General features: G+C 40.7%; 1 protein-coding gene across 2 annotated transcripts in view; it reads left to right on the forward strand.

Annotated features, from left to right (window-relative positions):
• The window catches only part of LOC127451152 (tectonin beta-propeller repeat-containing protein 1-like), a 40,914-nt gene extending 14,017 nt beyond the window's left edge, over positions 1-26,897 (forward strand). For both annotated transcript variants that reach the window (XM_051715620.1, XM_051715621.1), the window contains exons 11-25: positions 1,795-1,886; positions 6,522-6,677; positions 6,777-6,926; positions 7,785-7,942; positions 10,273-10,400; positions 16,823-16,916; positions 16,995-17,091; positions 18,971-19,050; positions 19,132-19,188; positions 19,392-19,566; positions 22,482-22,617; positions 24,446-24,538; positions 24,625-24,731; positions 25,072-25,191; positions 25,890-26,897. In XM_051715620.1, coding sequence (XP_051571580.1) covers positions 1,795-1,886; positions 6,522-6,677; positions 6,777-6,926; positions 7,785-7,942; positions 10,273-10,400; positions 16,823-16,916; positions 16,995-17,091; positions 18,971-19,050; positions 19,132-19,188; positions 19,392-19,566; positions 22,482-22,617; positions 24,446-24,538; positions 24,625-24,731; positions 25,072-25,191; positions 25,890-26,009 — 1,763 coding nt within the window. In that variant the 3' untranslated portion in view covers positions 26,010-26,897. The remainder of the gene's footprint in view (positions 1-1,794; positions 1,887-6,521; positions 6,678-6,776; positions 6,927-7,784; positions 7,943-10,272; positions 10,401-16,822; positions 16,917-16,994; positions 17,092-18,970; positions 19,051-19,131; positions 19,189-19,391; positions 19,567-22,481; positions 22,618-24,445; positions 24,539-24,624; positions 24,732-25,071; positions 25,192-25,889) is intronic.
• The last annotated feature ends 140 nt before the right edge of the window (positions 26,898-27,037 follow it).

Consider the following 27,037-nt stretch of genomic DNA (forward strand, 5'->3'; position numbering starts at 1 on the left):
GGAAACCATCCAAATTGCTTAGAAACTTGCAGACTTTGACCTCTGACACATTGATATGGGATCCATTAAAGCTGCACGATTGATTAAAAGTGTGATATGGCCTAGCACTATTAAGAAACCGCTAAAGGCTGTGTTTTAAATAATTTGCATTAACCACTTCAGTCAGCACTGCATGAACAAGACGCGCCTGATAGCAGTTGTGTGCCGCACATGCTGAGCAGCCCAGCAATATCAGATGATGTTTATCATATTACAATTCAAATCGTTTTGCCTCATCTTGCCAGACAACGAAAGACACATTTGATGGGTCCCAGTTTCCTTCTATCCCCCTTCATGCAAAACATAACTGAATGTCAAACTACATATCCCTTACAAGCCCTGTGGATGCAGGTACATTTGTAAAAAAAAGTATGGTGCTGATGAACACTCAATGTCTCTTCTGTTTTTTTTCCTGTAGCTCTTCACAATTGATTTAAAGACGGCATTGTGTGATTTGTGCTGTTGTTTTTTATGATGTGAGGGTTAATGCCAGCTCTGAGACTAATCAGACTTGCTACACTATATTTTAATCTGGAGTTTGAACAGAGGAATAAAACTCACGCAGTGTCTTATTACAGAGGACAACAGAGTTGGCGCATTAATATCAAACAGTGATTACAACTCACTGGAAGTAACTGTGCATTAAACCATTTGTTCCCAACCTTTTTTCCAGGGGACCCCTATTTTAACATTCAAAATCCTGAATGACCCCCTCTCCTGCAAACCCCATATATATATACACACACACACATATATATATATATATATATATTTTTTTTTTTTTTCATGTGACGCTCCATTATTTGAACCAGAAGTAGTGTTTTTTAATGCTGTGTGTGCGCTACGCTCTCTCTCTCTCTGACTTATAGCATGAAAAAAACATGAGTGAATATCAGAGGTCATGTTGAACGATACAATACAACTTACTGAAATGTATATTATCTCATGTATTCGCCCAATCTGTTAATGTTGAAATGACATGGAGAATATCTTGTGCTTTTCCGTTAGTGCTCGAGTGCCACCAAGTGACAATCGCGCATACAGTTTGTTCATGTTTCATTCGCTAGTCTCTCACCACAAATCACACACTCAGTTCGCACTTTCTCCATTGCCTCAATGAAACCAAATTCAATACAAATAATGAACTCATAATAAAACCAAATATATCCTTGTTTTCTTTTTACCACATGTTTTTCTCTTCTACCTGACACTTGCCACTGGCTAGCTAACCTGTTGTTTTGTTTGTTGTTCAGTACTGTACAATTAGAACCAGCAGTTTTGCCTCATCTTTAAAAAACCTGTGTCCTTACCACTATTGTAAGCACAATATGCACGCCTTAAAAAACAGACTATGATTGACATACTGTATGTCTTGTCTTTTCATTTATCACATAAACAATTAAATATGATTAAAATACTCAAAAAGTTTCACACAGTCCATTATTTTCTTCTTGTAACCCTCAAAATAGAGAGAGAGCTTTGCAACTCCCTGTGAAGCTCTGGCGACCCATAGTGTGGGTCGTGACCCCTAGGTTGGGAATCACTGCATTAAATAGTTTTAACACATGCCTTCCAGCCAATCAGAATTTAGCATTTGAATAGACCATATTATAAATCAGTAGTAACTCATGGGGGCACACAGAGCACACTAACGCACCGTTCATCGAAAATTACCCATCTAGTTAAGTGTTTTGCATTAGAGGTATGTTCCAGTCTCTCTTCCCTCTCTCATCTCTCTTTCTCTCTGTTGTTTAGACACAGGGCCGCTCTCTCCATCCATAGCACCTGCTCTCAGTGCTGCAAACACAAAGAGAATGCAACCAGAGGGAGAGCCATCCACAGAGAAGGTACATGCAATAGTCAACTTAACCCTCTTATACTGATCAAGTAGGGCCGCTTACTTTACTGTTCGCGATCATATTTGACCAAACAGTACAGGTGTAATTTTTTTTTTTTTTTTTTAAGAAATTATCAAATTCTTCTTACCTGAAGTAAAAGCAATAAAATTATGCACTTCTTTTGGGATTTTATGTTTTTTTAGATCTTATTTACATATACATTTATCGATTTCATCATTCATTTGCCTATGCAAATTAGCAAATTGATGTAACTTCACTTCAGTTAAAACCTAGTTGAAGCATGAAGAAAATATGAGAATGTGTACTGATTGCTGCCATCTGGTGAAAAAAAAACATGACTTGAAAATCATGTTATGACAATAATAGCCAGTATATGGCTGCAGTGTTCTATGTATCCACTTACTGCGTAGTAATTCTAAATGTAATCACAAGTTATGCATTTGGATATATATTTAGATATAATATATTTATATATATATATATATACTTATTTATATTATCTAACTATCATTTGTCAAAGTTTAGCATTTGTTTTTGTTTTTTAACTGTTTTAAAGTGTCCATTTTTGCAATAATGTCACATTATGCTTACAGTCATACCTGACCTGGAGTTACAAAGAGAAGTCATGCCAATAATTTATTTCAAACATCAACATTTAATAACTTAAAGTAAATGACTAATAATGTCAAGAAAATGAACTGTAATAAACAGAAATTAACAGCAATGGACTGTGAAAATTCAATAACAGGGTTCCCACGCGCCCTGGAAAACCTGGAATTTTGCAATGCAGTTTTCCAGTCATGGAAAAATAATGGAAAATTAGAAAAATACCTAAATGTCCTGGAAAATAATGATTTATCCTGGAAAATATTTATTAATAATAAAACTGTTTGACTGTGAGGCTAACATGTTTTTTGTAACGTACAAAAACATGGTAGCGATCAGGCTGGGGATAGGTGTCAAATACACAAATTTGTATAGTTTTGTCACTGCTGGCGTCTGTGCATTGTTTTTTTTTTATTTTTATCATTTTCTGCCCATTTCTCCCCAATTTTTAGTGCCCAATTCCCACTACTTAGTAGGTCCTCGTGGTGGAGCGGTTACTCACCTCAATCCGGGTGGCGGAGGACAAGTCTCAGTTGCCTCCGCTTCTGAGACAGTCAATCCGTGCATCTTATCACGTGGCTCGCTGTACATGACACCGCGGAAACTCACAGCATGTGGAGGCTCATGCTACTCTCCGCGATCCATGCACAACTTATCATGCGCCCCATTGAGAGCGAGAACCCCTAATCATGACCACGAGGAGTTTACCCCATGTGACTCTACCCTCCCTAGCAACCGGGCCAATTTGGTTGCTTAGGAGACCTGGTTGGAGTCACTCAGCACACCCTGGATTCGAACTCACGACTCCAGGGGTGGTAGTCAGCACCAATACTCGCTGAGCTACCCAGGCCCCCATTGGCAGCTGTGCATTGTGAAACAAGCTCAATGGTTGACTGTCATGAACGAATCCCTGTCACGTACATTCTCTTCTCATCTGCTGTCATCTCTGCCTTTCTCCGATAAAATAGTTCTAACACTGCTGTTGTGTTAAGTACAAAAACATTTGAGTTGTACATTTTAGACAATGAGGACGATCAGACTGCTGAATTTTTTCAAAACGAGTTCACAACCCAAGGTCGCGTGGTATATTTGGGCCAAAAAAAGAATGTTTGAATGCACAAATAATGAAATGAAAATTGTGATATGTCCTAGTGTCATTATTAATCTGGAAAAGGCCGCAATTTAATTAAATAAATATATAATGTGCATGTGCTGCACTCTTCAAATTTATTGTGTAATGTATTCCATATAACCATTCAATAACCACAATGTACATCATGAACTCTTGTGTGTTTTTACTATAGACTTATCAAAGTCCAACATTTTTGTGTCTGTTCAGATGGCAAGTGGAGGAAAAGTCACAAAGTCTTGTACTTTGTAGATAAACGAAACCATTCGTATTTCCATAAAAAATGACTGAACAGAATAGGAAAGTTAAGGAAAGTATTTGAGCAGTTGACAAATATGACATGTAGGAGCATGTGACAGAAGTGTCCTTCAGTGTGACATGCTCCATCTTAAACTATTTAAAATATATTTTTCTAATTCTGAATAAGTAGAAAACACTTTTTTTTATGACTCAATATGTGAATTGAGAGACTATGTGAAATATTTGCACTTTTAAAAATGAGTTTGTCACATTACAAGACTATTTAAGATGACTGCATAAAGAAAGTTGTTTAAAATGGTGAAAATCTGACTGGTTACAGAAACTAAGATATACACCTTAGACAGTATATATACCTTAGACATACACATTTTAGCCTAAACTCTTAATGTTGAAATGCTAGGTTGCCTAAAAGGTATAGGGTTTGGGTTAGGTTCTAGTAATTATAATTAACTTAATATAAGAACTGATATTGTCAATGGGAGGTCCCTTCTATGATATAAAATGTGAAATGTGGTTGGGAGGATATATTTGGCTATACTTTGTAGACACATTTGGGACAAAACTTCCTTTGTGGACATCCTTAGTTGTAAAAATGATTAATAACTAAAGCAAGTAATTTTTTTATGTTTTATTATAAAGATTTAAGAAGTGTTCTTCTAGGGGTATGGTTTTGGTTTGGGTTGAGGTTAGTCTGTAGTGATTATAATTCGCTTTAAATAGCTATATAAAAACAAGTGACATCTACAGGTGCATCTCAATAAATTAGAATGTCGTGGAAAAGTTCATTTATTTCAGATATTCAACTCAAATTGTGAAACTCGTGTATTAAATAAATTCAATGCACACAGACTGAAGTAGTTTAAGTCTTTGGTTCTTTTAATTGTGATGATTTTGGCTCACATTTAACAAAAACCCACCAATTCACTATCTCAAAAAATTAGAATACATCATAAGACCAATAAAAAAAACATTTTTAGTGAATTGTTGGCCTTCTGGAAAGTATGTTCATTTACTGTATATGTACTCAGTACTTGGTAGGGGCTCCTTTTGCTTTAATTACTGCCTCAATTCGGCGTGGCATGGAGGTGATCAGTTTGTGGCACTGCTGAGGTGGTATGGAAGCCCAGGTTTCTTTGACAGTGGCCTTCAGCTCATCTGCATTTTTTGGTCTCTTGTTTCTCATTTTCCTCTTGACAATACCCCATAGATTCTCTATGGGGTTCAGGTCTGGTGAGTTTGCTGGCCAGTCAAGCACACCAACACCATGGTCATTTAACCAACTTTTGGTGCTTTTGGCAGTGTGGGCAGGTGCCAAATCTTGCTGGAAAATGAAATCAGCATCTTTAAAAAGCTGGTCAGCAGAAGGAAGCATGAAGTGCTCCAAAATGTCTTGGTAAACAGGTGCAGTGACTTTGGTTTTCAAAAAACACAATGGACCTACACCAGCAGATGACATTGCACCCCAAATCATCACTGACTGTGGAAACTTAACACTGGACTTCAAGCAACTTGGGCTATGAGCTTCTCCACCCTTCCTCCAGACTCTAGGACCTTGGTTTCCAAATGAAATACAAAACTTGCTCTCATCTGAAAAGAGGACTTTGGACCACTGGGCAACAGTCCAGTTCTTCTTCTCCTAAGCCCAGGTAAGACGCCTCTGACGTTGTCTGTGGTTCAGGAGTGGCTTAACAAGAGGAATACAACAACTGTAGCCAAATTCCTTGACATGTCTGTGTGTGGTGGCTCTTGATGCCTTGACCCCAGCCTCAGTCCATTCCTTGTGAAGTTCACCCAAATTCTTGAATCGATTTTGCTTGACAATCCTCATAAGGCTGCGGTTCTCTCTGTTGGTTGTGCATCTTTTTCTTCCACACTTTTTCCTTCCACTCAACTTTCTGTTAACATGCTTGGATACAGCACTCTGTGAACAGCCAGCTTCTTTGGCAATGAATGTTTGTGGCTTACCCTCCTTGTGAAGGGTGTCAATGATTGTCTTCTGGACAACTGTCAGATCAGCAGTCTTCCCCATGATTGTGTAGCCTAGTGAACCAAACTGAGAGACCATTTTGAAGGCTCAGGAAACCTTTGCAGGTGTTTTGAGTTGATTAGCTGATTGGCATATCACCATATTCAAATTTTTTGAGATAGTGCATTGGTGGGTTTTTGTTAAATGTGAGCCAAAATTATCACAATTTAAAGAACCAAAGACTTAAACTACTTCAGTCTGTGTGCATTGAATTTATTTATACACGAGTTTCACAATTTGAGTTGAATTACTGAAATAAATGAACTTTTTCACGACATTCTAATTTATTGAGATGCACCTGTATGATATGTCCCTATTTAGATGTAAGTAAAAATGTGTGGGTGTGTGTATGTGGTCAAATTTTCTCACAAGAACAGTAAAACTTCTACATTGTGTGAATCTACCTTGTGGTCACCACGAGGAAAACAGCTTCAAAATGGCACTAAATATGGTTTATTTCACATGTAATGATGCCAAAAGATGCAAGTCTGGAAAGTGTTGGTTAGGGGTAGGATGTTGTAATTATAAGTACTGCTTATGAGCTGTTGAAGTCAATGTAAGGTCCTTTCATAATGTAAAACATGCATTGTGTATGTGTCAGTCTGTGCGTGTGAAGAGAGGTTGTATGTGTTGGTGGAGGGACTGGCTGCCCCATCAGTGGGAGGATGTTTGTGTGACACTGGAGCAGGTCAGCAGTGCTGGATCAATTAGAGATGACATCCTGTACCTCTACTACACTCACAACCATAAGAAGAAGGTAATACGCCCTGCGCAGGTCTTTATCATTCTTTAAAATGAGGCATATTATGTTGTGTTTAGTTTTCTTACTGAATTGTTTGTGTGTTGTGTGTTTCAGTATGTGCATGCTATGATAAAGGAGGTAACAGCTCTGGTACCTGTAATCAGAGACGCTCTATACACTATGGCTGTGTACACACCGGAAAAGACCAGACAGAGGCATCCCATTTTACTAGCAACTCACTCTCAGCAAGACTTCAATACTTGGGTAAAACACTTTTACAAACACGCAGACATATCCATCAGAATATGATTGTGGTATAAGATGGGTCATACTGTCTCAACACAACCAGAGGTCCCTGGCTCAAAATGCTGTTTCGACTATTTTTAAATTATGATGAAATCCAAAATATTCAATGTCATGGATCAGTATTTACTGAATAATCCTTATTGTGTATAGGGGGGTCAAAATGACAATTTTCACCTATGATTTTGGAGCAAAATTACACGTAAAAAATAACTCTAGAAAGGTGGCAGCATCATTATATTATTATTTTACACAGAGATTATGAAATCTATATTATTAAAATCAGCATCCCTTGTTGCATTATACACCAAAGTTGTGAGTCCAAAAATGGGAAAAAATAATTTTATTATGTTGTTTTTCCAAAGTTGGAGCGCCTATAAAGAAGTATTAAAGATATCTTAATATCTTTCACATTCTGGTTCAGAACAAACTTTCCTTTTGTATCTTAATTTTTAAGGCCCTATTTGGTTAAATCCCAGCGATATGGGGCTCTTAAATGGGGCGATATGGGGCTCTTTTTTTTTTTTTTTAACCCATTTGCAATTTTTCGATTTTTCTATGTAATTTAATGACATTGATTAATTTTTAGATGTGATTGATGCATCTAGTACTTACAGTATAATATGTGTAGTATACTACTGCCTGTAGTATAGGCAACATCATTAATGAATTGCAAAGGGCTGAAGTTTCTTGGCTGCAAGTGAAGCCCTAATATACAGTGTTTACATAGCAGATCATTTCAACAGCAGAAATATTTTATTAATTTAGTTAATTGTTGTTGCTTTGATATATCTAATGAGACATTTCTCTGTGCTGCAGTTGTCTTTGTTGAATGAGTCATGCTGTGAATCCAGGGGTCTTGGAGACCATATATCCAAACAGGCACTGTGGGCTGTGACATCTAAAGGTGATATCATGGTCCATGAACCACTACCCAGCCTGGAGGCTCCAGCACAATATTTACCCTCTGATCAGATGTAAGAACATCAACCTCTTGCTGTCTCTCACTTTTCCAAAACCTTGTGAGCTACTGTCTACATAGGCAGCAAATAGGCAACAAATATTTAGTAAAATCACCCGTTTTTTAATCAGATTGAACTGTTGTACCGATACATTTGATTACTAAATGAAATATATTAAATAGATTATAAAATAAATACAGTATATAAATATCTGAAAATATTTCACAATTTGTATGTTTTTTCCCTAAAACTTTGACCATATACAGTATATACACCGATGAGCCAAAACATTATGACCACTCACAGGTGAAGTGAATAACATTTATCATCTCCTAACAAGGCCACATGTCATGTTCTGGGTAGATTAGATGGTAAGCGAACAGTCAGTTCTCGTAGTCAACGTGTTGAATGCAGGAGAAATGGGCAGGAGTAAAGACCTGAGAGACTTTGACAAAAGCCAAATTGTTATGGCCAGAAGACTGGGTCTGAATATCTCTGAAACGGCAAGGCTTGTGGGGTGCTTCTGGTCAGCAGTGGTGAGTACCTACCGACAGTGGTCTGAGGAGGGACAAACCACAAACCGGCGACAGGGTGTTGGGCGCCCAAGGCTCATCGATACGCTAGGGCAACAAAGGCTATCCTGTCTGGTCCGAACCGATAGAAGGTCTACTGTGGCACAAGTCACAGAAAATTTTAATGATGGTTACAGGAGGAATGTGTCACAACACACAGTGCATCGCACCCGGCTGCATATGGGGCTGCATAGCCGCAGACAGGTCAGAGTGCCCATGATGACCCCTGTCCACCATCAAAAGCACCTACAATGGGCACACAAATGTCTGAACTGGACCTTGGAGCAGTGGAATGTGATTGCCTGGTCCGATGAGTCCCATTTTCTTTTACATCACTTGGATGGCCATGTAACTGTCCGCAGTTTACCTGGGGAAGTTATGGCATCAGGATGCACTGTGGGAAGATGACACGCCAGTGGAGGGAGTGTGATGCTCTGGGCAATGTTCTGCTGGGAAACCCTGGGTCCGGTCATTCATGTGGACGTAAATTTGACTTGTGCCACCTACCTAAACGTCGTTGCAGACCAGGTACACCCCTTCATGGCAATGGTATTCCTTGATGGCAGTGGCCTCTTTCATCAGGATAATGCACCCTGCCACACTGCACACATTGTTGTGGAATGGTTTGAGAAACATGATGAAGAGTTCAAGGTGTTGCCCTGGCCTCAAAATTCCCCAGATCTCAATCCGATTGAGCATCTGTGGCATGTGCTGGACCAACAAGTCCGTTCCATGGTGCCCTTACCTCGCAGTGTACAGGACTTGAAGGATCTGCTGCTAATGTCTTGGTGCCAGATACCACAGGACACCTTTAGGGGTCTTGTAGAGTCCATGCCTTGGCAGGTCGGCGCTGTTTTGGCGGCATGCGGAGGACCAACAGCATATTAGGCAGGTGGTCATAATGTTTTGGCTCACTGATGTATATTGTACCATATCTTAGGTGTGGATATACAGTAAAAGTACAATCAGTTTTCATATTTATATTCCTCTCCCAAAATTTGTCGCAGAAATACACTATAACACAAAGGATTATATTGATCTGTTAAGAGTTTGTCAATATCTGAATGCACCTTTTCTCTGCAAAATACATACAGTAGGTATCCAACCAGAATGAGGCTTTATATCGCGGCGATTATCACGGGTTTAAAATGTTAAATTCTCACACGTGAGACTTGTTCGCAAAATCACCGCCAGGAGGTGCAAATGAACACTTTTAGCACCATTGTTTAGTCAAAAGAAAGTGAGTTATTATGATTAACATTGTTAATATTATTATTTGTATTGTATTTTGACATTTTAATGTGTAGAAGGTAATCTAACAATGCAAAATTAATGGCAGCATTAAAGTTATAGGTTAGTTAACTTGTAAAATATAATGGTTCAATTGAAACTCCGCTCATAAGCATAATTAAATATAATTACTCATTATGTTGTTGTTGTTTTTTTGGCTTAATATTAACTATTAAATGTTTTATTGCCTTTTATGTTGAAAATATTACAAACACAAATGTTTTCATAATAATGTTGCTGCCTGCCTTTTAGAACAGCCTTTGCATCTGAAGCGCGCCTTCCATGAAGGCTTGCATGTCCACAAAAATCTGCCTAATGAATTTGATTTTTGTTTCTTTGGAGCCATCTGTCTAAAAGTTTCATGTGTTTGGTCATTGATGCCATTGCATTGTAATGTTGCTGTCATGTATTTTCTGTTGGCTTGGTATGCATCATGAGCGTCTGTGATTGAGTGTCTGTACTCGTGCTTGCTGGTGGGCTCAGGTTTTGGCGTCAGGTTCCGGGTCACCTGCTCTGTGTGGAATCTAACAGTCTGGGTGTGGTGTGGGGCATCGGTCATGATCACACAGCCTGGGTCTACACAGGAGGCTGCAGGGAAGACTCAGCTCTGGGTAAAGCTGTTGTTTTTGCACCCTATAGCTAACCATATTCCTCTTACTAACAAAAATGCTTCCAACATCTTGTCCTGGCCTTGCTGAAAAGACTAGCACACTGCAAAAAAAAGAATATATATATATATATATATATATATATATATATATATATATATATATATATATATATATATACGTATTTAGCCACAAGCGACTATTATCGGGGGCTAAGCACATATGGCGAGATGAGCAAATTAATAACATTTGACAGAAAAGATCCTGTGGAAGCTATTTTGGTGTGACATTTCACCTGCTTTGAGCACAGTTGCAAAAAAGTAATTTATACCGCCCCTTAGCATCAAAAATGAATGAAACTCTGCATGTTACCTACATGTGTTCTCTTGTCCATGCGTACAAATTTTGTTACGTTTGAAAATTGCACACAAGATACAGGCCAATTAGTCATTATAGGCCACGCCCAAAACATATTTGCTTCTAACTTTGGAATGATTCGACGAATCAAAATTCTTTTGATAATTTTTTGTCTGTAGGAGGGTCTGTAGATGATATACCAAGTTTTGTGAGAAACAAGTTTTATTTCGAATAAATTGAAATTGTAAAAAAAATGTCTTGCAGAAATGGAAATTCAAAAGTAACCATATCATTGTGGGGCACTGGTGGATTCAGAGAAGCTACAAATGTGTATTGTAGCCTATACGGTACCAGAGTTATGAGCAAAAACGCGAATTAGCTAATTATAGTGCCACCGTGTGGCCAATTGTCACAAAATTTGACATACAGCTTCGGGTTGACACCCTGCTTGTGTATAGTAATTTCCATAACCCTCAGCCTTTTGCAGTACGAGTTATTAGGTGCTGAAATTTGATTAGATGTTGCCGGCCATTTTTGTTAATATGTCAAATCGATTTTTTAAGAATATGTTAGTATTTGAACCAAAGAAGATTCATATTTAATTTGAACTTTGTCGCTCAAACGGCTGCAAAGTTTTCATAGTTTATTAATTTTAGCGCCCCTGGGGGTGGAATTGTACGAAACCTAGCTGATATCTTCTAAATGTCCTGTTGACTATGTGTACTGAGTTTGGTTACATTTGGAGTTTGCATTGAGTAAGATGTTGATCAATTACTCAAATCTCGTTAAACCGAAGGAATTTTATCGTTAATATCTTTGGAACGATTTGACGTATCGTAATTCTTTTGAAAACTGTCAGGAGGGTCTGTAGATTATGAATACCAAATTTCCTGGCAGAAAACGTCATGGTTACTTGTGTAACCTCCGTTCCCTGATGGAGGGAACGAGACGTTGTGTCAATGTAGTGACACTAGGGGTCACTCTTGGGAGCCCGAGACACCTCTGGTCTTTGATAAAAGGCCAATGAAAATTGGCGAGTGGTATTTGCATGCCACTTCTCCGGACATACGGGTATAAAAGGAGCTGGTATGCAACCACTCATTCAGGTTTTATGCTGAGGAGCCGATATAAGGTCCAGCCATTTCAGCGGGTAGTTCAGCGTTGTGGCAGGAGGAACACAATGTCTCGTTCCCTCCATCAGGGAACGGAGGTTACACAAGTAACCATGACGTTCCCTATCTGTCACTCACTCGATGTTGTGTCGATGTAGTGACACTAGGGGTCCCTATTCGAAACGCCACAACTGGCTGAACTGTGTTACGTGAACTGGTGGTGTGTGGTGGGCAGACTGCTGTGTGCCTCATAGCCAGCGCACCAAGTCGACATGTAACCTCCCCCAACATAGTTATGAGTGTCGAACGGCCCTTTTTGGGGACAAGTCGACTACCCAAAGATAGAGACAGGCTTAACCCAGTTGTGGCCTCTTTTCCCCTTCTCTTTTTCCACTCCCTAAAAAAGAAGGGGGATTATCCGACTGGGCCGCCATGCCTAGTCGGGGGGTGTCCCTCCCAAGGGGAAGACACCGCGGAGACCACACCTCGCCCAAAGAGAGGGGGGGATATTTAAGTGGAAGAATACGTCACATGGTCTTTCCAACCATGTGGAGAGCCTTCAAGGTAGATCCTGCCCAATGGGGGAGGAGTTACTACAAACATGGAGACTGGGGCAGAGGGGTTCTGCCCAAGGAAGACGCAGTTTGCCAGCAGGGAAACGAAATAGCGGAAGATATATATCGCATGGGGTTAGCCTTTCAGGGAATCGCCACATGCGGAGCACCTACCCCAGAACAGGGCTCTTAGTTAGCGCGTGTACTCTCCGAAAACTCGACTGCCACAGGGCTCGGAGGAAGTCAACCAGGGAACAAAGTTTGTGAACACTACTGGGAATTAATGGCGCACGTCTTAAGCTCCAAGGGAGGTGGAAGGCGCTATGTGCAAGCGATACACCCGGCCAGCAATCCCGGGCTTATCCGCTTGTGTTGCGTGCCACTACCTGGGACGAAACTGGTTCCACCTGAAGGTTGTAGAACCTTGCACAGGTGTTGGGTGTTGCCCAGCCTGCTGCTCTGCAAATGTCTGTTAGAGAGGCACCCCTGGCCAGGGCCCAGGGAGCCGCTACACCCCTTGTAGAATGGTCTGGTAGCCCTACCAGGGGCGGCATGTCCTAGGCGACATATGCCATAGTTATGGCATCAATGAGCCAGTGGGCGATCCTCTGCTTGGAGACAGCGCTTCCTTTCCACTGTGCACCAAAGCAGACAAAGAGCTGCTCAGAGATTCTCAGAGAAAGCTCTGCGTGCGATCCAAATAGATGCGTAAAGCGTGCACTGGACACAGCGACAACAGGGCTGGGTCTGCCTCCTCCTGGGGCAGCGCTTGCAGGTTCACCACCTGGTCCCTAAAGGGGTGGTGGGAACCTTGGGCACATAGCCCAGTCAGGGTCTCAGGATCACGTGAGAGTAACCTGGACCGAACTCCAGGCATGTTTCGCTGACAGAGAACGCTTGCAGGTCACCTACCCTCTTGATGGAAGTGAGCGCAGTCAGGAGGGCAGTCTTCAAGGAGAGTGCCTTAAGCTCGGCTGACTGCAAAGGCTCAAAGGGGGCTCTTTGTAGACCCTGAAGAACTACAGAGGTCCGATGAGGGAACGAGGCGCGGTCTGGAGGGATTCAGCCTCCTGGCGCCTCTTAAGAACCTGATGATCAGGTCGTGCTTCCCTAAGGACTTACCACGCCACGTCGGTTGAAAAACCCCTTCTTCATCTCGGCTGGAGGGACAGGTTCTATCGCGCCCTTCCGTAGGAGGGTAGCGATCTCCGCGCAAGGTAGCAGCGTTTTCGTCCTTCACCAAGGTGAAGTGGACACCGCTGAACCTGGGCGGACACCCGGTGAAGTGAATCGCGCAGCCGAGTCGGACGGTCCGGACCAGCCCTCGCGACGGACTGGAAAGCGCAAGGCATGCGACCAAGTTCCACGCAAGGGGGACCAAAGGGACAACGTCATCGGACGTACCGGCAGGTGGGGCCTCGCGGCGGGGCGGAGCTCGAGGTGCCACGCCACGTCGTGGCCGTGCTGAGTCTAAGGACATTGAAGCACTTACCTGGCTCCTTGTGACCACCCCCGGAACAGCCTGCCCAGGAACCAATCACCGAGCCGCGAGGGTTCAGGGAAGAGCAGTGAGTTCCACTCTAGCTGACGCTCGTGGCTGCCCGGGAAAGCATGTCGTCATCTCCGCATCAGCCTGTGACTGGGCGATCGACCCCGAAGGGAGGAGCCCAGCTGAGGCTTCCGACTGGACGAGCCCGCTCTCCGATGCTGCACTCAAGAGTTCATCACTTTCGTGGGCTCCGAATAAGAGGTCGAACTCGGCGTGATAGAGCCGGCAGACTCATCCGGAAGCCCGATCGGGGCAGACGAGCGTGCTGGGGAATGGGAGGTCCGCGGGGGGATACCCGGCGGAGGCGGTCCCATTGGGGTCCCCAAATCGCCCCCAGTGCTAGCCACGCTGGCCTCATACCCGTGGGTAAAAGGACCGAGGCGGGAGCCTCTGGGGTGGCTTGCTTTCTTACGAAGGCGAGCCGTGACCGCAACATTGCCATGGACATATTCTCGCAATGAGAACATGACCATCCACGAACACTGTCTCCGCGTGAGCAGTGCCCAGACACAAAGGACAGTGATCGTGACCGTCAGAAGGCGAGAGATAACGAGCGCAACCAGGAATAACACACAATCGGAAAAGCATCTTTAAAAAGACGCGTCTTTAAAAAGACGTTCCGTGTGTGCCGCTCTTTCAGAGAAATATACTCTTTTAGAGAAACATACTCTTTTATTTCTGCCGAAGTGCCCAGGGGCATTCTCTGCAGTGCACCAGTGCAGAGGGGGGAGAAGCCACTGAAATGCGCCGTCAGATCCAGCAGAGGTGAATGAACAGTAGTATTCAGCTCAGTGAGCATGACCGTTCGGCTCCGAAGAGAAAATCTGAATGAGTGGTTGCATACCAGCTCCTTTTATACACGTATGTCCGGGGGAGTGGCATGCAAATACCACTCGCCAATTTTCATTGGCCTTTTATCAAAGACCAGAGGTGTCTCGGGCTCCCGAGTGTGACCCCTAGTGTCACTACATCGACACAACGTCGAGTGAGTGACAGATAAGGAACAATTATAGATGGAAATGAAATCGGAGATAAACATTTTGTAGGGCTTGACTCAAATCTCGATTCTAGCCCATACAGTTGCAGAGATATGAGCCAAAACATTAAAAAAAAAAAAAAAAAAAAAGTGTTTATTATGGCGCCACCTAGGGTCAGATGTGTGTGCATTTGTGCGCCTGAGTAGTGAGGGGGATTTGGGATCATCCTGCCAAGTTTGGTGTCTCCACAACTTATGGTCTCTGACACCCAGACACTTTTAAGGCAGGAAAAAAAAAGAAGAAAATCAGTACAATTACAATAGGGTTCCAGCAGCTTCGCTGCTTGGCCCCCTAATATTTTAAAAAGTGTTTTGTCTTGTTTTCCAGTTAAAATATCTAAACAGAAAAAAATATTTAAAACTTTGTCCTTGGGAAAACAAGGATTTTTTTCTTACCATTTTGACAGTTTTTTTGTTCTTGTTGATTTTTTATTAGATTTCTCTGAAAGCAAGACTTAATATCTTATATCATTTTGCTTCTAAAGTAAATGTATATGGTTTTAATGATGTTTAGGTAATTTACTGATGAAGCTAAAAAAATACTCATTTAGAAAATGTTTTTTTGCAGTGCACAGCTGTATTTTGTGTTTTGTATGCTGGTGTGCTGGTTACCTCAACTTGCAAAGACCCAATTAAATGGTAGTTTTTGGGGGACGTGACATTCTCATTTTATAGAGCATTTTATAGGAAAAAAATCTATAATTTTATATATAGTTTTCCTAAAAGAGAAAGATTGTAAATGTATCTGCTAAAAGTAAATTTTGCAACCAGGTCTCATAGAATCACGTTGCCATAATTTTAGCAAAATTAATTTTATGTAGCTTGTTGTACATATAGCGGCAGTTTCCTGATTAAATATAGAGGCACTACAACAACGTCACTAATAAAACACAAATCACAAGTAAAACATCAGATTATTAGTTCATAAACACTTACTCGCTCTGTAGCTCTGTTATATTGTGACATCAAAACACTTTTACAGTAACGCATAATATGAAAGACAATATAGTTTAACACTTGCATTACGTAATCAACTACATTTACAAGCTTATTCCAGTGTCACTAAGTTGCATGGTAGCTCAACTGATAGTGCGTTAGTGTATGAACATGGAAGACGTCTTCATGGTACGAGTCCAGAAAAGACGTTTTCATGGTACCAGTCCAGAAAAGCACGCAAGTTGGCATGTGAGGCAAAAGTGTCATGGAAGCACTAAATGGCGTGGTTGCTTTAGCTTTCGCTTTTATGACACTCTCAGTTATGTTTAGGTTTAAGGTTTAGGGTAGGAAGGTAGTCTTTGTTTATTTAAAACTCCATAGAGCATTAACCTTATAAACCTCATCTTTTTGGAGAACTTTTAACTTGTTTTAAGCACAAAACAATGGACATTTCACCTCAAGACTGCAGCGATACGTGTAATCAACCACTTAATTTCAGTTTGCAAAAATGTTGCCACAGTCACGTTATTTTCATGAGATCAGGCTGTAATTTTGTCAACTTTTAGGAGTACACGTAAAGGTGACCTCTAAGTTAATAGGCATGGACAATTCTGATTTCATGTTGACTTTAACCATCAAGGCTTCCTTGGTGAACCAGCTTTACCAGCAAAGTTTTGCTGATAAGGAGTACAGCTATGCTGATTCAGCAGTTAGACCAGCACTTACCAAGATAAACCAGTCTGGACTAGCATGTTGTTAATCATCTTCCCAATCTTGCCAAAGAGTATTTCCTTTTATTCTAAATGTACAGTACTAGTGTTGTGAAATATTTCAAACAACAACACTTCATCTGTTTGACATTGAAAGTTCTCTAATTTCAGGAAATGAAAATGTTAACCAGGCAGTAAGTGACATCAGGAATGTCTACATCTATGAGAACCAGCGGTGGAACCCGATGACAGGATACACTGATAAGTGAGTGTATTTAAATTAACTGAATGGTCCCTTAATGTGACTTTGTCAAATGTCCTGTCTCTGCTCTGTGTATCTCAGGGGTTTTCCAACAGATCGCTACATGTGGAGTGATTCCTCTGGTCTCAAAGAGTGCACCAAAGAGAGCACCAGCCTTCCCTCACCACAATGGACATGGGTAATGCCAGGTTTTTGGTTCTTTTTTTAGTTTCTTGTTGGATCTTTTAGCATTAGATTGCTTCATACAGTACCTCTGAACAGCAAAGCTCTTTCAAGCCTTTAGAATATAAATGATTACATTCATCATCAATAATAACTATAAATATAGCCGCTAGCAATTATCGGGGTCCAAGCATGTGTGAAGAGAAAATGACCAAAAGAGCCAAATTTGAAAGAATGGATCCTGTGATCCTGTATTCTCCTAGCATCAGAAATTGATGAAAGTTGGCATGTGCCCTAAGAATGTCCTGTTATCCGTGTGAACCAAGTTTTGTTAAGGTTGGATATTGCGGGGCGTGGGTAGCTCAGCGGGTATTGACGCTGACTACCACACCTGGAGTCGCGAGTTCGAATCCAGGGCGTGCTGAGTGACTCCAGCCAGGTCTCCAAAGCAACCAAATTGACCCGGTTGCTTGGGAGGGTAGAGTCACATGGGGTAACCTCCTTGTGGCCGCTATAATGTGGTTCTCGCTCTCGGTGGGGCGTGTGGTGAGTTGTGCGTGGATGCCGCGGAGAACAGCGTGAGCCTCCACATGCACTATGTCTCCGCGAATGCAACTGAGATTCATCCTCCGCCACCCGGATTGAGGCGAGTCACTATGCCACCACGAGGACTTAGAGCACATTGGGAATTGGGCATTCCAAATTGGGGAGAAAAGGGGAGAAAAAAAAAGGGTTGGCTATTGCACTCACAAGATACAGGCCAATTAGTCATTATGGGCTACACCCAAAAACGTACTGCTCATATCTTCTGAACGATAAAATGAATCAAATTTCTTTTTATAAAATTTTGTCAGGAGCATCACTACATTATTTAGATGAATTAGCTTATATAGTGCCACCTTCTCACTTGCCGATTCTTACAATAAATTTCATGATCATCAGACGTTCACAATGGAAGTTATTAGCTGCTGAAATTTAATTTGCTGCTGATGGCCATTTTTGTTGATTTTTGCAATCAGTGTTTTAAGGATATGTTTGCACTTGAGCCAAAAAAGATGCCTGTCAAATTCCAACTTGATGAAACAGTTTGTTTGTTTGTTTTTATAGCGCCCCTTATGGGCAGAATTGGATTAAATTTGGCGTGCATCCTCAAAATGTCTTCATGTCGAAGTTTACCAAGTTTTGTTAAGTTTGTACTTTGTTTTCAGAAGATATTGGCCCATAAGTGAATTTTTTCCACGCCCAAACATTTAATTGGCTTGTAACTCCGAAGTTCTTTGACAAATCATAGTTCTTTGAACAGATTTTGGCCATGAGGGCCCATAGATGATTTTTTGCCAAATTCCATGCGAATTGGACAAACGGCCTAGGAGGAGTTAGAAAAATAAGTTTTTTTGTAAAATTCAAAATAGCAGAATAATTGTATAGACGGATCGATTTTAGATTGGAAATAAAATCAAGCTCTTCATGCTTGGACCTTCCACTAAGTGATATAGTTCATTAGCCACTATAGGCTGTTTATGGTTACTAAGCAATATATCTTGAGACAGGTGTCGACCACGGCTTCGAACGAGGCTTATCCAATCAGAATTTGACATTTTATAATGTTTTAAATAGTCATAGATTTGTCCTAGTGCTTAGCATGTTTGTTCCAACATATTGAGCTGTGGTGCTTATAAAAAGGGTTGAATGACCAAACAAAAAAAAATTTTTACATCATGAACTGTAGTATTTTATTGGTCAGAGTACTTTTTGGTTATTAAGGGTCTACCGGTTATTATTATGTATTCAAATTTGGACATTTGCAGTTTCCTTATGATACAGTAGAACAGTTGTTTTCTCATAAATATCAACAGCTGTAATTGGTTTCATGACAGAAAATCTCACTCTCACAGGTATCTGATTGGGCCGTAGACTACAGTGTCCGTGGAGGGACAGATAAAGAGGGCTGGCAGTATGCTGCAGATTTCTCTGTGTATGTAACTATATTTATAAAATTGTGGCCATAGTCTACGTATTTTCCCAAGACATATTTCTTTATGTCTTCATCATACAGGACTTTTCACGGTTATAAGACAGTGAAGGACTTTGTGCGGTGCAGACGATGGGCTAGGTTAGTTTACATTTGTGCTGCTTTTGAACACACCGGATCTTTAACAATACAATAAAATTTTTAACAAAGGCAGTTCACAGTACTTTTTCATGTGTGTTAAAACAGTTTAAATCCAAGTGTATGTCTTATGTCCTAGTTTAGAAGCACCCCTATATAGAAAAGGATGTTGAACAATTATTGAAAGAAAGTTTTCTTCATCACAGGAAGTGTAAGATCAACCTGACTGGACCTTGGCAGAAGGTCCCACCAATCCCTCTGAATGACATCACCATTCTTCCGTGTCTGGCTCAGTGCAGTCTGGAGCAGGTGCCTCTGTGGGCCATCAGTGTAAAGGGAGATGTTCTGTGCCGTCTGGGAGTCACCACCGACAATCCAGCTGTGAGGGCCAAACCATGTTTCTGTCCTTCCTTACACACAAAATTACAATAGTCAATAGTCTCAGCAAAACAGTACCATTTTTATATGGCCCAAAGTACAAAGACCACCAAAGGGGAATGCGGCCCCACTACTCCTAATATTCAGATTAGAGTTCAACCAATATGGCTTTTTCAATCACAGATTCTTAAACTGCAAATTCTCAATCCTAAAAATTTATGTAAAGATGTAGCCTTACAAAAAACTAAAGGAGGTCGAACACCGGATGTAGCAGGTGGAAGGCATACCGCGTCCGCCATTCCCAGCTACAACTTCGAGGGCTGCTCAAAATTCTGCTGAGCCACTGAGCAGAATTTCAGTTTCCATTAAACTCCCAAAACAAAAACCTTTGAAAATCATTATCAAGGGACATACCGGTACATTATTGACTTTAGGCTAGAAGGTGAATTGGCTGCGTCCGATTATGCATACTTCCCCACTATATGGTATGCCAAAAACAGTATACAAAGGAAGTAATATGTCAGAATCATTCGTATTCATAAAAGAGTAGGTGAGAAATGGCACTTCTCCTCCAGCGTGTGACCCCATTAATAGTCACCATCCTTTATGCTAAAGGCGTGATCACATTTACCTTCGCATGGCGATATTCCGCTGGCGAAATACAGTCATTTCAATGGCAATCCGTGCAATGGACTTCCGGTGGCAAAGAATTTCCCCTTGCAAACCCAAACGTCCCCCCACATCTTCTTTGCCCACGGAATTTTGAAGTGCAAAGTTAAATATAACCACGCCTTAACCCTGAAATGCTATAGTATTTCAACTCCATCACAGAAACTTTTTGCAAGTACATGCACACAGATGGTACACGTTCGCAGAATTACACGTGAGCACTTGGCCAACACATTGTCAACACGTGGTCAAGTTCGTGCATTCTTGCATTAACGTGGCGGTAACAAACCTCAGTACTAGAGGTAGACCAATATATCGTTTTTTACCGATTAATCTGTGCCGATAGTTGCTTTTTTAAACTATCGGTTATCGTCAAAAATCTATGCCCATATTTGACAATAGCTCTTCTGTGGCTGGCGCTGGAGGATTGTACAGTTAGAACTCATTGGTTCTACAGTATAACAGCGGCTTCTAGAGGTAAAATAAAAACAATCACTGACACCTGGTGGGGATTTGCTGTATCAAAGGTGGTTTTCACACTGGGCACGTTTGCTGCGGTCCGAATCCGAGTGCGATTGTTTCCGTTGCCCACCGGAGCGTTGGTCTGGTTTCAGACTCGCGTATGCTTCTGTCGAACCCCAGTGCTTTTCTGTCATCAACTTGCATCATCACAAACGTGCACATGATGGAAAACACGACACGGGTCACTATATTTTTTATACTTTCTTTTTTTATAATTTTTATCCTCTTTTTCTCCCAATTTGGAATGCCCAATTCCCACTACTTAATAGGTCCTCGTGGTGACACGGTTACCCACCTCAATCCAGGTAGTGAAGGACAAGTCTAAGTTGCCTCCACTTCTGAGACAGTCAATCCGCGCATCTTAACACGTGGCTTGTTGTGCATGACACCGTGGAGACTCCGCATGTGGAGGCTCATGCTACTCTCCGTGATCCACGCACAACTTATCACGCACCCCATTTAGAGCAAGAACCACTAATCGCGATCACAAGGAGGTTACCCCATGTGACTCTACCCTCCCTAGCAACCGGGTCAATTTGGTTACTTAGGTGGCCTGTCTGGAGTCATTCGAACTCGCGACTCCAGGGGTGGTAGTCAGCGTCAATACTCGCTGAGCTACCCAGGCCCCCCATTTGCTTTATTCTTAATTTTGCGTCATAATGCACACTAGAGTGAACGACACTTGCGCCTCTGTGTGTCGCATGCCGTAATTCAGCAATTGTACATGTCCAGGAGAAGGCGACTATATCTGATGCATCATTTTTGAGGACACAGCTGGTTGCACGCTCACTCACGCACATATTTAAAAGGCACCTCACCTTTTCTGTGTCCCACAACGTTTCCCTGCCACTCATGATGCACGTGTGTGTGTTTGTTTTTGTGCAACTGATGATGTTATCGTGCTTAAATCTGCAAAAACGTATGCGCAAGTCATTTTAGTTCCTGAACAAGTGCGGACATGAGTACATGTTGCTTTCTCACTCATGCAGACCACGCTACAGTTCCACTGCAACCGAGCTCAGACCACCTCCTACAGGTAGTCTCGGGTTCGGTACCATGGTCCGCAAAACAGCTTTCACATTACCAACTTTTCATGCGAACCGTGCTCTGTTTCCGACTAAACTGCCAGTGTGAAAGCACCCTAAATCTGACATCATTGACAATGTTCATCCATACTTTTATTTTCTCTTAATCACTTTAGTTTTTTTAGTTTTTTTTGTTTTTGTTTTTTTTGTGGTTTTAGTGTTCTAAATAAAATTGAGGGCATGCAAAAAAAAAAAAAAAAAAAAAAATGACTAAATGGAAACATGCCCCATCAGCATAATTGTGTCTCTACATATCTTGTGAATAATAATAAAAAACCTCATCTGGTGAATATGGGCTATAAAAAGGTTAATTTGGTAAATAATTAAATATAAAACATTTTAACTGAGCCAAATATCTGTTATTGCAAGTAAGAGCCCCAGTGAATTTCTGGCTTAGTTAAAAGTCCCATGTTATACATCAAATATTCATTTTTTTTCTGGTTATTATTATAGAAGTAAAATGTAGATAGAATCAGTTTTTTTTTCCATTTTGTTCAATCCATTAAATTGTAATGGTGTTGGCTGGTGACATGCAAATTGGCTGATGTTCCCATGAAAATCAAACATTTACATGTAAAAATAAATGTTCTCATATTGAGCTGGTGTGCAGGAAGGTTCTCTAACCAGAGCTTGAAACCACAGGGCAACTCCTGGCTCCATGTGGGGACAGACCAGCCCTTCAAGTCCATTTGCATAGGAGGAGGCCACCAGGTGTGGGCCATCGGCAGAGACGGTGCTGTCTTCTACCGGGGCTCTGTGTCTGCCCACAACCCAGCCGGTGAGACCACAAAACAATCCTGATGGAAACTCTGACTGATGAAGTGATTTCCTCTAGCAATTTTACATTCTACTATATGTGAAATACAGCTGTTTTTTATTGGCTAAGCATGCTAGGGTGATTCCCATGAAACCTGTCAAGAAAATGTCCTGGTCATATTTAACCCCACAATAACAAAATTATAAAATTGCAAATTGCAATTTGCACAAAGAAAATTAAGCCTACATTTGGGACCATTACATTTTTTTGCCATTTTGACACTATATTCATGACTCCTCAGCACATTTTACACCCCAGTTCTCAATGCGTCCGAACATTTTACTTTTACTACTCCAATTGTTTTCATTGATGATTCTCATTTGTTCTGCTGAACACAAATGAAGATTTTTAAAATAATATTTCAGCTCTGTAGGTCCATACAATGCACCAGAACTTTGAAGCTCCAAAAATCACATAAAGTCAGCATAAAAGTAATCCATAAGACTCCAGTGGTTTAATCCATATCTTTAGAAGTGATATGATAGGTGTGGGTGAGAAACAGATCAATACTTAAGTCCTTTTTTACTATAAATCTCCACTTTCACTTTCCATTCTTCTTTTGTATATGTCAGTTCGCATTCTTCATGCATATCGTCACCTACTGGGGCAGGAGGAGAATTTATAGTAAAAAAGGACTTAAATATTGATCTGTTTCTCACCCACACCTATCATATCACTTCTGATAATATGGATTTAACTACTTGAGTCTTATGGATTACCTTTATGCTGCCTTTATATGCTTTTTTGAGCTTCAAAGTTTTGGTCAATTTTGGTTCGACAGTTTTACAGTTCAATTAAATGTTTTCTGTACTTGTGCTCAAGGTTGATGACACTACAAAGTGCTAATTAGAAAGAATATAATGCTGATATTTCTATGTGAATTATCCTGTCTCTTATACAATTTAAGATCATCCCCTTTTGACACACTTAACAAATAATATGTAGTAAAAATAAAGTGATAAAAAAAATGTATATACATAAACATATATATATATATATACAGTCCTGTGCAAAAGTCTTCTCACATAAGATGTTTCACAAAAGCATTTGTCTTAAGATGGTTATTTATATCTTCAGCTTTAGTGTGTCAATAGGAAATATAAATGTTAGACTCACAAACATTACATTTGCAAATAGAAAAGATTAGAATAGAAGAACAGGGAGCCCTGCAACAGATGTCATGGTCCCCACAAAGCCCCCCACTGAACATCGTGTCAGTCTGAGATTACATAAAGAGACAGAAGCAATTGAGACAGACTAAATAGATAGAAGAACTGTGGTGAATTCTCCAAGAAGCTTGGAACATCCTATCTGCCAACAACCAAGAAAAACTGTGTCCAGGTGTTCCTGGAGAATTGATGCTGTTTTAAAGTCAATGGTGGTCACACCAAATATTGATTTAGCTTTTTTATGTTTACTGGACTTTGTATGACATTAAGTGATAAATGAAAACTATTTATTTCATTATTTTTGAAGACATCCTCACTATGTAACATTTTTCACAAGTGCCTAAAACTTTTGCACAGTACTGTATATATATATATATACTGTATATATTGAATAGTACATTATTATAATAAGGAATACTTATGATGGTAAGAGGGTTGACATTTAAACAAGGAACACAGCTTGAAGAAAGGAAAAATAAACTTTTTTTGTTGATGTGTTTATAAAAAGGGCATCAACCTGGCATCTTTTTTTTATTGAAGTGATTATTTACACATTTACATGTTAATGAGATACAAAGGCACCCATTATTATTTATCAGTTCATTCATTTCTTTTCTCAGGGGAGTGCTGGTACCACATCCCCTCTCCACCGAGGCAGACCCTTAAACAGGTGTCTGTGGGCAGGACCTCAGTTTATGCCGTGGATGAAAACAGTGAGACTGAGAGTTTTTCTCATTTTGAGTTCTACGTGAATCACATAATACTGCATCTTAAGCCGTTCTCTCTCCTGTTTGCACAGGTAATCTGTGGTACAGACAGGGTTTGACACCCAGTTATCCTCAGGGTTCTGCATGGGAGCTCATTTCCAGTAATGTGTGTAAGGTGTCTGTTGGACCGCTGGACCAGGTCTGAAATCTTTCACTTCTAAATGACACCAGTGAACATTTGGAGAACAAACAAACTAATGGATTGACTGTTTGTGATACTTTAAAAGACTTGGTTGGCTAAAAAGATTTGGTTAATTATGTTGAACTCAATTCTGATTGGTTCACACACATTCCAAGAGTGATTCATTTTCTATAACTGCATGAAGTAGCTCCAGGTTCATTGACCACATTACTTCGCATACTTTCCATTATCCCTTAAATATAACAAAGGGAGCCTTTGTAAGTGTATGTAAATACAAGTAATAACCACTACTTGTATGCAATAAATAGTGGTTGTGATGTTGTTTAAATTTGTTCAGGTTTGGATAATTGCTGATAAAGTTCCAGGTTATCCAACAGAGAGTTCAGGAACTGTGTGCCACAGGCTGGGAGTGAAGCCCATGCAGCCGAAAGGCCTGAGCTGGGACTTTGGCATTGGGGTGAGGCTTCCCATCACTGTTCACACCAAGTTTGCTGTGACCAAATGCATCCCGATGTGATTAAACACTAGAATATTCAATATTGCAAACATTTTTTTACACCATTCATATCAAGTCTAAGTTCCAATTTTTACACTCACTGAGCACTTTATTAAGAACACTATGGTCCTAATGAAGTGCCTGACGTGGTCTTCTACTTTTGTAGGCCATCCGCCTCGAGGTTCGACATGTGCATTCTGAGATGCTATTGTGGTCACTACAATTGTACAGAGTTATCGGAGTTAGTGTAGCCTTTCTGTCAGCTCGAACCAGTCTGGCCATTCTGAGTAAACTCTGGAGACTGTTGTGCGTGAAAATCCCAGGAGATCAGCAGTTACAGAAATACTCAAACCAGCCCATCTGGCACCAACAATCATGCCACTGTCGAAATCACTGAGATCACATTTTTCCCCATTTTGATGGTTGATGTGAACATTAACTGAAGCTCCTGACCTGTATCTGCATGATTTAATGCACTGCTGCCACATGACTGGCTGATTAGATAATCACATGAATAAGGTGTACAGGCATTCCTAATAAAGTGCTCGGTGAGTGTATTTAAAAAAAGCAGCATTGTCATAAAAAAGACGGTACTGCAGTATATTTTAAATGTGGTGGCTTTTACTTGGAGAGTCATGAATTCCTCTGAACTAAAACAGGGCGGATGGGAGTACCTGTCTGTGAGAGGAAACTCCATAGAGGCCCAGCGTGTGGCTCCTCGTAGTCCACTGTCCAACAAGACCCAGAGTCAGGTGAACGGGAAAGCTGTGGGCTGTTAGTGCCCATCCTCTACCACGGTCATCACCTTCACATGCTCTACTCCCTCCCAGTGCCCTTTCAACCAAATGTGACCCGAGTTAATTTTCTCTTGAATGCACTTGCCTGCTGAACAAACATCACCCATGTTTTCATGTCATCTTGATGACATTTTTTTCCATTATTCATGATGCAATGACAGCAAAGCTCATCTGAGTGTGACCTTCAACTTGAAGCTTCTTTTGTTTTCTGTATGTTTATGATTTAAGTCACCTGATCCAATGATGTCACATTTTCCTTATGGTGTCTCATTTCTGTTTCTGTCGTCTATAAAGACCACGTTTGTGTAATTGGTTTGATTATATTTGAAAATGTTATTTCTTTTTATGATTTCAGTCCCATTTCATGGCGCTGTAAACACAGACACAAATGTCCTACTTATCTTTTTGCAATAAATATCTACCAAGCACCTGCCAGTTTTCCTTTAAAGGAGCATTTCTGCGGCACCAGCATCACCAAATAGAATTGCAATGCAAAATAATGGCGATGATGTTTACCGACAATTACTCCGTCTTCCATTGGTCACCAAACAGATAGTCCTGCCTGAAGTCAATGTGTGTGTTTACAATGTTCATTATGCTTACGCGGACAAGGTGTTTGGTCATGTAAACAGCTTAAACCGTTTATGACATTACCCCAATAAAGGAAAGTTTTAAGTTGCATGTTAACACTTTTACTGGCTTATCCAGTGTGCACAAGTGTTGTGCGCATGCCTGTTTATGTTTTGCCGTCAAAAGCAGAGAATAACCTGATGATTTCAAATCTCATGTAAATGCGGATTTCTAGCAATGTCTGATTTTTTTGTTGTTACAAGTGTATTGGTATGCATGTAAATATACAGAAAAGGCCACAGAGTGTTTCCACTTTTTAGGAAATCAGATTACAGTTGTTTTTGCATATCAAACTGGGATTGGAGAAAGTACTTTGAATAGGTTACACACGTCAACATTAACAGAATAAAAGTATCTGTGAAACATAAAACAAAATATCA

The sequence above is a fragment of the Myxocyprinus asiaticus genome, chromosome 14, assembly GCF_019703515.2.
Source record: "Myxocyprinus asiaticus isolate MX2 ecotype Aquarium Trade chromosome 14, UBuf_Myxa_2, whole genome shotgun sequence".
NCBI classification, from domain to species: Eukaryota; Metazoa; Chordata; class Actinopteri; order Cypriniformes; family Catostomidae; genus Myxocyprinus; species Myxocyprinus asiaticus.